Here is a 13,647-nt window from a genome sequence, read left to right on the forward strand (position 1 = left end):
GTCAGATACCATTTCTGATTGGCTCATCTTCAATCTCCGATCCGGCTAGCCATCTCACGTGACTCTCTATCCCTGACAAAGAAAGCGAAGGATCACAGTCTCTTTTTTCAGCTCTTCAAAGGCGTTCAAAGAGGGGTTCCGTCTGTAGTCTATTCTTATCCATGAGACCATGAGTGGATGCGCTCTCAAGAGGAGATATGAAGCATTGCCATCATGGTGACAACACTGCAAAGCGACCCTTAGAAAAATTACCAGTTGTCTGACTGCGAAACATGGTTTAATCACATCTCAGGGTGAGGTGAACCCACGGGTATCTTGCTGCCTGAGGCGCGGAACAGAATGCGTCATCGGAGCAGTGACCCCGGGGCTCAGGAAAATTCCCCCTTCTCTGATTTGCGTCCGCTTTGCTTGTTATCGTTTTACCAAATGGAGAACCATCCCACTTCTCGAGATATGCCCTGGCAACCGCCCACCAAAGAACGAAGGCAAAGTTTTCAACTCAAGATTCTAGTTTGCTAATCTGATCGGTAATATGAATGCATGGTCATGTTTCTCCTTCTCCCTCTCCCTCCTCATCCTCCTCCATCTGTGCATCCATATCTAATACCTCATACCGTAGGCCCTCGGCGTATAGCACACAGATTGCTCGCCGACCCTCCCGTCCATTTACGTCTATTTTGACCGGCCGAGCCTTTTCCGGGAATCGGTGTTTGATGAGGGCGACTATGCGTGGCTCCGAGGATGTGATATCCACATCTGTCCTTATTATTGGTTCTCCATCAACCTCGCGCATCTTAATGGCAAAAGGATTCCTCGGGTCACCGGTTCTATATACTTGTCGTACGGGCGGCTGGAATGGGATGTGAAGTAGGTACGAGGATCCTTTTAGTGTTTCTGGTTAGACTGGGATCATTGCGGTGAATTAGGTATGGTCGAAGGCCGTCACGTACCGTTGTTAGACCACAGAACCATCATATACTCGCCCTCAGTGAACTGCACTTGGCGTATTTCTCCCTCCCGGAGATTAATTCCTCCTATGAATCCTTGTCGCGTAGAACTGACGCCGTTTTCTGTGTCTATGAGAATCCGGTAGAGGTTGACTGGCAATAGCAGAATGTCAGTGCTTGAGTGTTGGCGACTCGGGCACGGACATTGGGCTTCACTCACGTAGATGCTTCAATGTTGTCAATCCTGCGACGACGTAGATGGCACATACGTTCTCATGTCCAACTTCCTGTGGACAATTAGCCATGCTGCCTTTCATAACTAAGGGATAAGCCATACCTCGTAGCGCATCGCAATGTCCATCACCGCCCTATCGCATTCCTTATGGAGGTTAACTGGCGACCGATGAAGCATCCCTCGTCGTTGGGTTAACCCGATTTCACTAAATACTTTTCCAAACTGCTGTCCCAGACGTTTGGTCAGATCGTTCATCTTGGGAAGTTCCACAGGTTCCGCATCATCTGTTGCCTTGCTCTGCTGATCTAGCAGCTTCTTGAACGTATCGTAGAATGAGCGATGAAGACCGACAGCCGGAGCCCAGTTGTCATCCGAGGTTGGAGCTGGCCTTGCGAATCCCATCATCGGAAGCTGCTGGATGAAGTTTCGTAATGAGCTCTTGGTCAGCGCGCCTCGAATGTACTTCAGTGTCAGGGGATATTCCACCAAGTCCGTTTTCTCCATAAGTTCTTCGAGGGTCTGGGACATAGGCTCTGCGCTCAGCATATCGATTTGGTGGCGAAGCCACCGCGAAAACGAATGGAACTGCGTGAGCTCTTCGTTCGTATTGACTATTATATGATGTGCAAGAAGATGAAGGCAGTCAACTGTCTCGACAATGGCATTTAAATCCGAGGTATCGAGTCCAAGGACTTCACTCAGCTTTTGGAATTTCGAGAGTCCAATGAGCCGGCTGAGTAGGACTTCGCATCTTTCTAGAGCGGGGAGGAGACACTCATGCGTTAACCGCCTGACGTTCTCGTAGCCAGCTGAAACGGCTTTCTCCCATCTCTTGTGGCCCTGCCACTTATTAGCACTGGAAAAAAAGGCGATAAGGGAAAGGCACATACTCGTTCACCAACAATATCAACCAGAAACTCCCTCAGAGGCTCAAAGCAATCACCCGTCACCACCAAATGATACGCAGCAGTAACAAAATCACAGTGGCACTTCTCCTCCAAATCCTGGTTAACGCTGCGCATATACCTCGCCGGCAGTTCCTGCGCATTTTTCCACTCCAGTTCAATCTGCTTCTGCACCTGGCAGATATACCGAAGCAAGTTCTGAAGCTGTGTCGTCTTATGCGCCAGAAGCGAGAGGTATCGTCCGGACCGTGTAATGAAGCGCAAGTCAAGTGTAATAATGCGCAAAGCGCCAGCATCAGACGCGATTATCGCATGCGTCGAACTCAGCGGGTGAGAAGCATGTCGTAGAATCTTAGCTCCACGACCGTTAAGCCCAGAGCCTACAATATAAAGTGAGCCAATCTCAAAGCTATCGAAGATGCGCAGATGTAGAGTGCCATCCTCGAACCCGACGAGGAGCACATCAACCGCATCGCTCGTGCTTTTGGTCGAAGAATGGAAAATCGCGTCGATAGACGCCCGGGAGCTGAATACATCGTCGCTATCATACGTCGCGTCAGCACACAAAAGCACCAAATAGCCCCCTGCGAAATCTCCGATAAGATATCCAACTCACTCGCTTCCAGTAGACGGCAACGTGCTCAATTTCGGCAGCGAACTCTCAACATCAAGCAACGCCAACTCCCTCGGCAGATCAGCCTTCAGCAACGCCGCCGCTTTGGACGGCCGCACGTCCAGCGAAAGCAAGTCCTCGACAGTAAGTTGCCCCGCAGCCTCGTTCAATTGACGCCGCGCAGCCTTGCTATCAGTAAAATTCACGCCCCAACCTAAGCAGGTGGCTTTGATGGTCTGCGATTCGCCTAGCGGCTCATGAGCCGTATAGTGATGAACCGTCTTCCCACTGTACGCGCTTATAATCCGGATACTAGCATCCGCACACGCGACTGCTAGTAAGCGGCCTACACGTCTCCATATTAGCCGCGTCCGTATTGAACAACAGCACCGGGCAGGGCAGGGCAGGGCGCGGGCACAGGGCGCATCATACCATTATTCTTCCACTGCAAGGCTAGAATCTCACCACGTCCATCATTTGTATCTAGATACGGGTCACCCTTGAAGGAGCCGCCAAAGACCTTTTGCCCGTTGAGCCGGAAAACGTGGAGTTCGTCATCTTCCGTTACGACGGCGATGAGATCCATCGTGGGACAGTAGGTTAGCATGCCCGCCTTGCATTTTGCCGGGAGCGATTTCTCTCCGACTGGTGAGAGTTGCGGATGGATAGGGAAACCATCTTCTGCCATTTTGGAAAAAAAAAAATTATTCTCTAGCCCATTATAAATTCTTTCAGAGCTATCATCGCTGACGCGGGGATTGGTGGTGTGTAATGGACACTTGTTCCTGTTGTGTTTTGAAGGAACTTTTGGACAGGTGCGGATATCGAGATTCTTGGCGGCGAGTGGCTCACGGTTTCCTTGAGGGAGAGTATAGCACATCCAGATTATTATTGAGATGTTGAGGAGAAACAAAATAAGATGAATATAGTAACATCGATGCATTCTATTTAACACTCTCTATCTGCTAAATATACAAGTATATCCTTTGAAACATTGTGCTCCGTCGCGGTGCTATATAATCCGAATGTGCCCGTAAGCGCTATATCCGAAATAAATGCAATTCTGCTATAGATCTGGAACGGTTCCAGATTGTATCATATTTTTCAGGTAGCTCAGTTCGTCCATCATCTCTTTCATTGTGGCAGATTGGGACAAGAGCATGCCTGTGCTGTAACGATTAGGATCGTTTGTGGGCGTCGTGGTCTTTTCGGCAGACGTGACGTTCTCAAAGCCTTCAGGGAAACAAAGTGTGGAAGCTGGTGGACTTGTGAGGCCAAGACCCTTTAGTTCCATTGCTTCAAAGAATGCTGCGTGTCGCTTGGGGTTGCTCTCCAGGAGTTCCTCTCCTTCTTCGTTAATGTGGAGCCCAGGGATGCTCAGGTCGGATGGGGATAAGGTGATAGTGAGACGAGGAACATGGAGATCGAAGCGCGGAGAGTCCTCTTGCAAAGTGGCGGGAGATGATTTCGAGCCCACCGTCAGATGTGGGGTATTAGGATCGCTGGGCCCATACTCGTTGGAGGCGTTGGATAGCTGTGGAGTCTCTACCGCTGGAATAGCAGGGGATTCCTGTTTCTCGTTGAAAGTGGAGGAAGACGTCATTGACTCGGGAGAGATGAGCTCGGTGTCAGTACTCCATTCAGAGAAACGACTTCTCTCGCATGCAGCGGCACCGTCGACGGAGTCGGTTTCGGTGAAGTCGGAGAAATGGCTACCAAGAGCCTCCATGTCCAACTCTCTTTCTCGGGCATCGAGGTCACGTAGTGCCTCATCCATGACCGAGGAAGGAGAATTTGGTAAAGTAGGGAGCCGTTTATTCATGACAGTATGTGGGGTTGGGGTAGCAGCTCCTTCCGGTGTCGACGGACGATCAGATGGCCTTCTAAGCATTGAAGGAGTAGAGGGGGTCGAGAGAGGCCTTCGTATAAAAAGTGGGAGTGTAGCTTGGGCATCGCCATTCGAATTGACGGTCCATGTAGGCTTTGCCCTTAGAGTTAATGGATTCTTGGGCGCCGAATGACCAGAAGCCTTTGAATTTAGTGCACGTCGTTCCTGGATTGATAAAGAAGTGGAGTCATGCGCTCCTGCAGATACTGGGCGTCGGAGTAAAGGGCCATCCCTGTGGTTCTCGGGCATAATGCCTACGGAAGGAGAGCGCATATAGCTGTCATTCGAATGGCTTCGCAAGTGGAGACGATCATCGTACTGCGTGCGTACGCTCTTGGAGTCGTCTGGGACGGGTAGCGCGATATTATTGTCTTGTTCCGCAGTCGGGGAGAGATTGGGGGATGGCGCGCCCCATTGGCGAAAGGCAGCGCGCAGACCTCTTGATCTTGGCGGGGAAACAGAGCGAGCCGCCTTGTCTTCAATGCGGTGGCATTTGTTTTTCGGTGCTCCATGTGCAGGCTGCGAAGAGCTTCTATTGGCGATCGCTCCGAGCGGAGAGGTGCTGAATGACCAATTTGGCGTTGGCGCTTGTAATAATGGTGGCGATGTACGGAGGCGAAGCTTGGGCTTCGGCGGCTCTCGAGGATTCATGTATTTGTCTTCGGGGTTCATTGTCTGTTCTGTTCTCTGAGAACGAGGGCTCCTCGACCGGGTATGAGTGGGCTTCGTATCGGGAAGAAAAATTGGAACTTGAAGAACGTTGACAGGTTGTCCTGGAAGGAATGGGCAGTGTGTGGTGACAGGCTCCGCGTCGTTGTAGTATTCGACGTCGTCATCCAACAAATACTGGTAGATCATTAGGTAATGCGTTCAATAGGGGATGAGGAGTACGAACATAGTACCAATAGGTGCCACCCATCTTCAATCCACCAGTGCGAGCGGGAAGCATGCTATTTGGTAACCCGTCGCATACTATGTTCGTGAAGGTGTGACATCCCCGCCATTGACCAGCACCGACACGCTTATCCCTTTCCATAGCGTACGGTTTCGAGAAGTTATCCCATGATCCCAGCAATTTCACCGAGCGGACATGGGGACCCGTGCGCCTGCATCAAGGGTCGTCAGCAGCAATCCAGTCTGAAACGATGGGAGGCGCACTCACAGTAAGAACGTCATTAATGTTGTCGACGTCATAGTCAAGCGTCCAACGACAGTTATGAAGTGAAAGCCAGAAATAATCCACTAGTCGGAATGAAGAGAGTGAAAAGTCGCCGGAGCACAAAAAGAGCGAACGCAGCGCAACCACTTTATAACACAACAGTAAGGAGTGATAACCGGAGACCAGCCCGGAAAGGGATCGAATGAAAGGAAAAAAAGAAGACAAAGAGAGAGACGCCCTGACGGCTAGAAATCAGCCTGTCGATTGACCTGCCCTCGAAGATTGGAGATGAAAGATTCCAACCACACTGAGCCCTCGCGGCACAGCCGGCGGGTGATATAAAGTCGAGGCTAGGGGAGAGTACCTCGACAAAAATAACAACAAACAACAGCAAACTGGGCCAGAACAATCCGAAACCAACAATTGAGACGGATGTTCTGGATGTCAATGATTCATTAGCCGCGGCGACGCAGGGGTTCGAAATTGGACGTCCCTGATGTTCGTGGGCGGAGGTCGAGAGCATTTGAGAGCCAGTGGTGAGTGGGAAGGGGCTAGCTGTAGGCGCCGATGCTGCGGAGACAACAATCGGGGAGGAGAGATGATTGGAGGGCGAGAGAAAGAGGCAGCGCTTGCTGCAGGAGTCGGGGGTTTTTGAAACTGTGCTCGTCAACGAGTTTCGACGTGGCACGGTTTGAGAGATGAAGTCAGGTTCGAAGTTGATCAGAGGCGGACTTCGAGAGGAAAAGAGTCGGTGGGCCGTGGATCAAATGAGTCGACTGACTGGTTCGTCAGCGACGAACCTTGGAAGCCGAAAAGAGACTACTGCCGAAGGTTCGTGAGGAGACTGACCTGATGTATCACAACGCGCTTAAACCAAGTACCAACATGGATTACCAGCTGCGTCCTCTGTAGTTTCGGAATATGGCGAGCAAAAAGGTGAAGAGAGATGCCATCGTATGGAGAACACATGGTTCCTACTAGTGGACTAAAACCGCGTAGCCTGACAGACTAGTAGGCTTAGAAGTGGAGGCAATGGAGGAAACGATGAGGGCGCCCTTACTTCCGGCGATGACGGTGGCTGACGTTTTTAGGAGGACTGAGATTGGAGCTGACATCAGTCAACAATCTCCTGAGCCAGGAATTGGCCGTGTCTGCAATTTGTTCATCAAACGAGCCAGAGGACGGCGAGCTGAGACCGACGAACAAAGCTCGGACTGGCTGGAGATCCTCTTCTCACGGACCAGGAGTTATTCGTCCGTCCGCCAATCACATCGCGAATCAAGGAAGTTCCCCTGATGCAAATATCTGTGCACAGTGAGATCATAATATCGGATTGAAACCGACAGCCAATACGAGGAAAGAAGAGGTGCGTTTCAAAGATCAATTTCCAGCAATCTGATGGATTTTGAGTTGACAGACGAAGAAAGGAAAAGCCACAATCTTCTGGAAAAATATGCTGTAATACTTTCAACAACGCCAGTGAAACCGCTCTCGAAGCCAGGTCACCACCAGAAGGAAAAGGGAAACAAACGTGAACGAAGGAAATACACAGAAGAAGCCAAATCAACGCGAAGCCTCCCTCTTGTCATACTTCTTATTGACAGCCCCCAACACACACTTAAGAATGCCCTCTGCATTCAACACCCTCCCACGATCCCCCTTCCAAGGCACTGTATCAACAATATCCCTGATCCCATCATAGCTCCTCCTCCGAACAAGCTCATCATCCAACTTCTGCAGATACTCCCTCGCCGGCTCATCATCGCCAACCTGGAAGAACTGAATCCCCACCTGCCATGGCACAGCCTGCACACTGGGATGATCCAACTGCCTAGCCACATTAACGATGACGCTCTCCGCATCGTCGGTAAACACGCCATCCGTAATAACAATGATGTTCAGCGGCTTGAGTTCGGAGTCGCGTCCCTGCGGGGCCAACCTCGACAGATCGCGCATGTAGGGTGTGACAATCTGATGCAGACGCGTTCCCACGGGGGTCGCACCGGTGGGGGAGACGGATTTGAAGATCTCGCGCACGCCAGAGGCATCGGTGACGTTCTTGTAGCCGCCGTTTGAGGCCGAACGGGCTTGGTTGCGATGGTTGAGGAAGTAAATGTCTATTCCGTCGGCGTCGTAGTGAGTGCAGATGGGGGCGATGGCGGCGATGGCATCTTCGGCTTCGCGCCAGCGTTTGCCACGCATGCTGGTGCTGTCGTCGACGAGGAAGATGGTATCGAAAGTGCTAAGGAAGGAGTACTGCGTGTCGTTGAGGCCGACTCCGCTGCTGCTGCTAGTAGTGTGTGCGGCAGGAGTGGTTGTGGTGTTGGTACTGCTGTAGGGGGGCGGGGACCACATCTCGCTGTTATGCTGTGTTGACTCCTGGTGGTCGTAGGGCTGAGAAGCCACATGGGGCTGCAGGGATTTGAAGGTCGATGTTGTTCCGGCTGATCTGCGCTGTGCAGGGATCGTATGTTCCGCAGTTTGGGATGAGTGGCAGTTGCCCATGTTGGTTGTGGTTCTGTATGAGGAAGGTGGTTGGGCTCGAGACTGATACGGAAGAGGGGAGGAGGACGGAGAAGAGAGAAGTTTTCGAAGGAGGCTCATTGATAAAGGCTCAGAGGCAAAATTTCTATGGTTTGGAGCTGATAGTGACTGAAGTCTTCCCTTTGCCTTTCCTTGGATGGCAAGAGTGTATTTTGCCTCCACTCTTCACTGTCTATATACTTGTCCACAAAAGTCCAAGGCATATTGATTGTCTGCCTTTTGAATATGGGGTTCGTATCGCTGATTCCAAAGAGGGCTTGGGTCCCAAGATAGAATTACAGAGTGCAAGGGCTCTACGAATGGCATCTATTTGTCTACTAGGGGTAGTGAATTTTGATCGTGTTCTCATTGTTTGGTTCCAAGGGAGGAAGGACAAGGCTGTGTCTATGGGTCCACGGGTGTGAAATTGCTGTGGCGGAGCGGAATTGCGCCCGGGGTGCCTCAGGCCCCATTGGCTTCCCTTCAGCCTCGTTGGACCCTCAAAAATGCAAGCGCCTTTGGACTCAGCCTCGTGTCCATGTTGGACAGATTCAGCCTTGACGCTAAGTGATCTGCGGTGAAATGAAATTTATGAGGCTCCCTTGGGAAGACAGCGACCGGACGCCGAACTAGAAAGTCGATTCCACCAAACTCCGTCTCCAAACCCATGGAAAGACCAATACACAGCCCTGTCGTTGCGAATGTTACTCGCTTCCTCTGACCCAGGAAAATCATACGCTCCATGTCCCAACCAATATGCGGTTATGGATGCTCGCGTCCGCAGTCGACCGAAAGACTACCCCTGACTCAGTCTCTTCTAAGCCTTCAAATACCCCCGCTTCTTGTTCCAGAACATCGATGAGAGCTAGGGCCTGATCGATACCGATACTGTGCCCGATAAGCCGCAGGCAGTCGCGGACCCATTTTCGAATCGGGTGATCTTTTGGCTCCGTACCCCCGGCTAAAGTCAGCGGCCAGAGAAGGAGCATTCCACCGACGTAACAGTAATTTGTGGGGACTGTAAACGCCGCTGCAGGGGAGCCTTCCACGCCGAGGTGGAAAGCGGCGCTGGCGCAAATGTCACTTGCCAGCTCGCGCGTAACGTTGCGAATCCGGGCGCAATGGCCCTGCAGTTCCTTGGACATGGCCATCGTTGGCGAGACGGCCGAGAGTCGACGAAGGCAACTTAGGATGATCTCGCAGACAATTATTCGTGCGCACCGGTATTGGTTCCATGTGTGACAGATCCAAAGATCACGGTATACATGGTATTGGTTGTTGTACGGGAAAGGTTTGTTTCCAAACATCCTGACCCATTGCTCGAGCGACGAACACTCGTATGTGGTGTATAGAAAAACGGGCGGACCAGCCGCAACCCATGCTAACAGCTCTGCTTCCATTGCGTATGCAGCGGATAAAGTTTCATTTGCATCCGTCAAGACTTTTCCGTGGATATCTGCTCTTAGGTTGGAGAGCTTTCCAGCTATGCATATTAGACGATCGCAGTAGGCGTCAATTTGCGGCCGGAGATACATTGCGATCTTTGAGCATTCTAAAAGCGACCCTGGCACTCGCATACCTCTTTGGAGACAACTGATGATCTATTTCTGGTCAGTTCTGGCGACGAAGAATGGCGACATGAGACCTACAATCTGAAATCTCAGCTGTACAAAAAGCTTGAGTCCTTCTTCGCTTTGCAGATGTTCTGGCCCTCGTAACTCAAGTAGGGCTGCCGCCCCATATATATGGTTCGTCCACTTCTCGATGCTCTTGATCGAACGACTGGTGATTACCTGACATGCTTTTAGCTTGGGATTTGCTGCGCCACAGATGAAACCTACCTCAAAGATAGCTAACAGTAATACTGCCGACAACGTTGAGTTGGCTCTAGAATCCTTCTCATTACAGACAGCGCGCGTTAGAAGTGTCAGCGCATGCCCATACTCTCGCTCCGCAGCGAGCTCCAGTTCCTTCGACCGCCGGACGCGGGACAACATGGCCGTCCCGACAGAGACAAGCGCTGCCATCTGCGCTTGTTCACTCAGATTTCCAAGGCCCGGTGACTTGGGCTCGAAGTTCATCATGAAGATCCCCGTCGGCCACACATTATGCCGGAGGAAGTAGTTGACGGCTTCATCTACTGTCAGTTTCCAGGAAGGCTGCACCTTCCGCGGCTTATGAAGAAGCTCTTGCTGTTGTAATTGATCCCCGTTGATGAGCTGCACATCTTCCGCTTCATTAGAATCGAGAATATCGCTGCCGAGGCTCACCAACGGTGACGAGGTCGGCGTGCTTGCCTTCCCGATGGACGAGAGGTCTGGACTATCGGTGTTGCTGCTGTGTGACTCCGAGGCGGGGGGAGAAGGTCGCCTGGATGCTGCTTTCTTGGCCCGTCGGCTCGAGGCGCCGGTCTTTGCCTTTCGGACGACCTGTTGACTTTCGTCACGGAACATCAGAGACAATTCATCTCGGTAGCCGGGACAGGTCCGTTTGCCCTTGGCGCATTGGGAACAGGTCGGTCGACCCTGATCACATCGGATCTTGCGGGATCGGCACTCGCCGCAGCCTTTACTTGGCTTGCCGCAGAAAACCATCTTGATCTAGGGGTGGGCGGGGCCCAGCCGCACACGATCCGCCGAGATATTCGGGGGAGGGAGCACGGGTCACAGCTGCGTCGTGGGACGATGCAGATGGGCAGTTGTGAGAGAGGTTCACAAGAAAGGGTAAGCAGTGCGAACCACTGAGGAGGGATGATTTAGCCGCAGACACTAGCCGCTTGTCGCTGAGATTGGGCGCGAAGATCAGCCGAGCTGGTTCATGAAGGAGCGGCCAGGATCCCCGCTTCACAGAGGCTCAATGCGGCGGCCGAGCGTCTTTATCTCCGAGAATTCAAGTTCTAACGAGAAGAAGTCGAAGGGAGCCTGGAGTTGAGTCCTTTTCCGAGGTCTGAGGATTTTTCGGTCTGCTCTGAAGCGGAGAAGACACGCACACCCCTGACTGACTCAGCCACCGTCTGGGTTGCACAATTCTTGCCACAGTCACGAACTTTCGCGTCACACAAAGAGGAACGAAAAAATTAGAAGAGGCAATTATGTATCATGATATTAGAGACGCGATATACAAGTAAGTAAAACAAATATTTACAGAATGTCGTGGATCATTGCGTGAAGGTTGTCAGTAAGTGTCCCTCGGCTTTCGCCTGAGGGCAGGGAGTCGGAATGCGGGGTAGGTTACTCGGAGCGCAAGTCTCGTCTATCGTTTCTCCAGTGTGGATGCGTCGTATGGTTGATATTCCTCTGGGATCTCAGGCCATTCGTCGATCCCGTCTAACAATGCCAAAGCCATGCCCCCATTGAGATGGACTTGAACATGACAATGGAGGAGGAACGCTCCAGGATTGATGACATGGTACCGAAGCGCGAGCCACGTCGGCCCTGTCGTAGCTGGAGGGGTGACAAAGGTATCCCGGATCTGAGGGGTTTCGAAATTGAAGTTTTCGGGAATATATCTCATGGCTTCGGTCACAGAGGAGTAGTTCCATTTCCCTTCTCCTTGGCCAATCACAAAGAACTTATTGGAGTGTTTATGGATAGGATGAGGAGGCTGGAGGTCGTCATCGACGTCGAAAACTAGATCGACCCAGGTGCCATTGCGGGTACTGACTGTGAGGTCCTTTTTCCCGGCTGTGGGGTTAAAGAGCAGTGGCGACGCGTCTTCTAGGGCTAGAGGAAAACTTGTGTTTCCCAAAGTCCAGAGATATGACTGACCGTAGCGGCTGATCTTGAGTACATGCGTTTGAGCGGCTTGTACCTGGGACACATCTTGAGGAGGGTACGGAACAATGGCTGACTCGTTCAAAACCGTGTATTCAGGTGATGAGGGCGCTCCAGCAATGTCAATTGACGGCACCGAGGGGTGTTGTTGTATCCCAGCGCCGTTGTGGTATGTCAGGAGCGCAGTGCCGTTTATGAGCTGATTGACGCCGAAATTCGCCACGCGAATAGTATAATCCCCTGCCGGTTTATCCAACTTAACTAGCACGGAGTATCGCGCTCCATTGGTGATGGTAATCGCGTCGACAAGCGTCGGTTCAATGTATTGCCCATCGATCGCATAAACATACATGGGATGTTCGTCAATGGCAAACGTGATTGTTGAGATAATTGCGGCACTTATCAGATCGTAGCTGACGTACCGCTCCGCTGCGTTCGGATAGAGCCGTTCTATTAAACCATTGGATGGAGTACAACCATCGAAAACTGACGGAGGAATGGCGCTAATATTGTGCGGGTGGTTTCCTTGTGCCACGGCGTTCGTAGGCGGGAGGCATCTGCCGAATCATCAGCATCAGTAACCCTAATATGCTGTTTTCCGGGGCCCTGGACCATACCCTATATCAGTTAGTCTCTGATTTCCCAAAACCGCTTTTTGCGCATCGGTGGTGAATTGGTCGATTGTCTGCCGTCCCAGGCAGCTCACTGTTCCCTTGCCGTTGACAAGCAGGGCATTCGCGCAGAATGCATCGCGTCCCATGGCTACCTCCGCTTCCCATAATTCTTCTGCGGTTAGCTTGCGCACATCTGACAGGAAGATTGGCGCTGAGTTGCGCTCAGCGTTTTCCATGGCACGAAGATCTTGCTGGTCGTCTGCGATGATCGAAAAGGGCTTTTCGATGGAAGCATCAGGCTGGATATGGATTGCTCCATACAGGCCATCTTCTTGTTGACCTCGTCTATGCGCATGGTAGAAATAACTTCCGTAGTTCGTTGCTCGCCATTTGTATAGAAATGAACTTCCAGGCGGAATTGGTTTTTGTGAGAGACCCGGCACACCGTCGGACCAGGGCGTGTTTTGTTGCTCGATCCCTGGCAGGCAAAGGGTTAGCGTCCACGAGACTCAAGGTAGGCAAGCCCCCGAAAGGGGGAGGGGAGCTCATTCCATACCATGGAAGTGAACGGCGGTAGAAAATGGGAGCTCGTTGATAACCAGGAATTCGACATCATCTCCCTGCTCTAATTCCAACGGTGGCGCTGGGAACTGGCCGTTGGCGAGAATCATCTTTCGAGAAATCCCAGCCGGTTGCCAATCCGCCCATGTTAACGTGACCTGAAAGGAAACTGTGTTCCCACTGCCCTTGACATGTTCACCATAGCCGGAAACAAAAGACACAAGACAGAGTAGAAGGGCTGGCAAACCTGCCAACACCGGGCGAATAAGACCCATGCTGCAGAAGGTTTTGGAGACTGATCTGGAAGTATAACAAACCAGAAGTTCGGGGCGGCCTCATCTTCAGATAAATATTCGAGTTGTTTGCGCCTTCAACATGCATCTGGGCTGTGTTGGTTAACTTCGCAGCCTTTCTCAGGAGTAGCACCGT

General features: G+C 51.7%; 5 protein-coding genes across 5 annotated transcripts; all 5 read right to left on the minus strand.

Annotated features, from left to right (window-relative positions):
- Positions 1-544: 544 nt before the first annotated feature.
- Positions 545-3,388, minus strand: BJX67DRAFT_369392 (putative anaphase-promoting complex component Cut20/Apc4; the record flags this gene model as incomplete). The annotated part of the gene is made up of 7 exons (XM_071030756.1): positions 545-882; positions 951-1,100; positions 1,168-1,234; positions 1,285-2,022; positions 2,073-2,628; positions 2,704-3,046; positions 3,133-3,388. 7 exons carry the CDS (start codon positions 3,386-3,388, stop codon positions 545-547), a joined length of 2,448 nt encoding a protein of 815 aa, XP_070890852.1.
- A 226-nt stretch (positions 3,389-3,614) lies between these two features.
- On the minus strand, positions 3,615-6,244 carry BJX67DRAFT_90577 (uncharacterized protein). Its single transcript, XM_071035609.1, has 3 exons — positions 5,751-6,244; positions 5,484-5,694; positions 3,615-5,434 (listed from the first exon to the last, which is right to left on the minus strand). Exons 1-3 carry the CDS (start codon positions 5,780-5,782, stop codon positions 3,767-3,769), a joined length of 1,911 nt encoding a protein of 636 aa, XP_070890853.1. The 5' UTR covers positions 5,783-6,244; the 3' UTR covers positions 3,615-3,766.
- A 1,066-nt stretch (positions 6,245-7,310) lies between these two features.
- Positions 7,311-8,252, minus strand: BJX67DRAFT_369394 (uncharacterized protein; the record flags this gene model as incomplete). Its single annotated transcript, XM_071030757.1, has 1 exon — positions 7,311-8,252. The coding sequence occupies one exon, from the start codon at positions 8,250-8,252 to the stop codon at positions 7,311-7,313; it is 942 nt and encodes a 313-aa protein (XP_070890854.1).
- Positions 8,253-8,676: 424 nt separating this feature from the next.
- On the minus strand, positions 8,677-11,214 carry BJX67DRAFT_90503 (Zn(II)2Cys6 transcription factor). The gene is made up of 3 exons (XM_071035607.1): positions 10,112-11,214; positions 9,920-10,063; positions 8,677-9,871 (listed from the first exon to the last, which is right to left on the minus strand). Exons 1-3 carry the CDS (start codon positions 10,862-10,864, stop codon positions 9,002-9,004), a joined length of 1,767 nt encoding a protein of 588 aa, XP_070890855.1. The 5' UTR covers positions 10,865-11,214; the 3' UTR covers positions 8,677-9,001.
- BJX67DRAFT_90603 (multicopper oxidase) lies at positions 11,194-13,644 on the minus strand. The gene is made up of 3 exons (XM_071035611.1): positions 13,214-13,644; positions 12,661-13,135; positions 11,194-12,600 (listed from the first exon to the last, which is right to left on the minus strand). Exons 1-3 carry the CDS (start codon positions 13,491-13,493, stop codon positions 11,523-11,525), a joined length of 1,833 nt encoding a protein of 610 aa, XP_070890856.1. The 5' UTR covers positions 13,494-13,644; the 3' UTR covers positions 11,194-11,522.
- Between the last annotated feature and the right edge of the window lie 3 nt (positions 13,645-13,647).

This window comes from Aspergillus lucknowensis, assembly GCF_044049455.1.
Source record: "Aspergillus lucknowensis strain CBS 449.75 chromosome Unknown BJX67scaffold_2, whole genome shotgun sequence".
Classification (NCBI taxonomy): Eukaryota; Fungi; Ascomycota; class Eurotiomycetes; order Eurotiales; family Aspergillaceae; genus Aspergillus; species Aspergillus lucknowensis.

Bases quoted from the DNA above. Each gene is read 5' to 3' on its own strand.
- BJX67DRAFT_90577 (XM_071035609.1), bottom strand. From the start codon at position 5,782: ATGACGTCGACAACATTAATGACGTTCTTACT. The intron at 5,695-5,750 runs GTGAGTGCGCCT...CCCTTGATGCAG, and splicing joins ACATTAATGACGTTCTTACT to GCGCACGGGTCCCCATGTCC. The intron at 5,435-5,483 runs GTTCGTACTCCT...ATGATCTACCAG, and splicing joins GTGGCACCTATTGGTACTAT to TATTTGTTGGATGACGACGT.
- BJX67DRAFT_90503 (XM_071035607.1), bottom strand. From the start codon at position 10,864: ATGGTTTTCTGCGGCAAGCCAAGTAAAGGCTGCGGCGAGTGCCGATCC. The intron at 10,064-10,111 runs GTAGGTTTCATC...AAAGCATGTCAG, and splicing joins TACTGTTAGCTATCTTTGAG to GTAATCACCAGTCGTTCGAT. The intron at 9,872-9,919 runs GTAGGTCTCATG...GACCAGAAATAG, and splicing joins TACAGCTGAGATTTCAGATT to ATCATCAGTTGTCTCCAAAG.
- BJX67DRAFT_90603 (XM_071035611.1), bottom strand. From the start codon at position 13,493: ATGGGTCTTATTCGCCCGGTGTTGGCAGGTTTGCCAGCCCTTCTACTC. The intron at 13,136-13,213 runs GTATGGAATGAG...TTTGCCTGCCAG, and splicing joins TACCGCCGTTCACTTCCATG to GGATCGAGCAACAAAACACG. The intron at 12,601-12,660 runs GTATGGTCCAGG...ATGATTCGGCAG, and splicing joins CAGAGACTAACTGATATAGG to ATGCCTCCCGCCTACGAACG.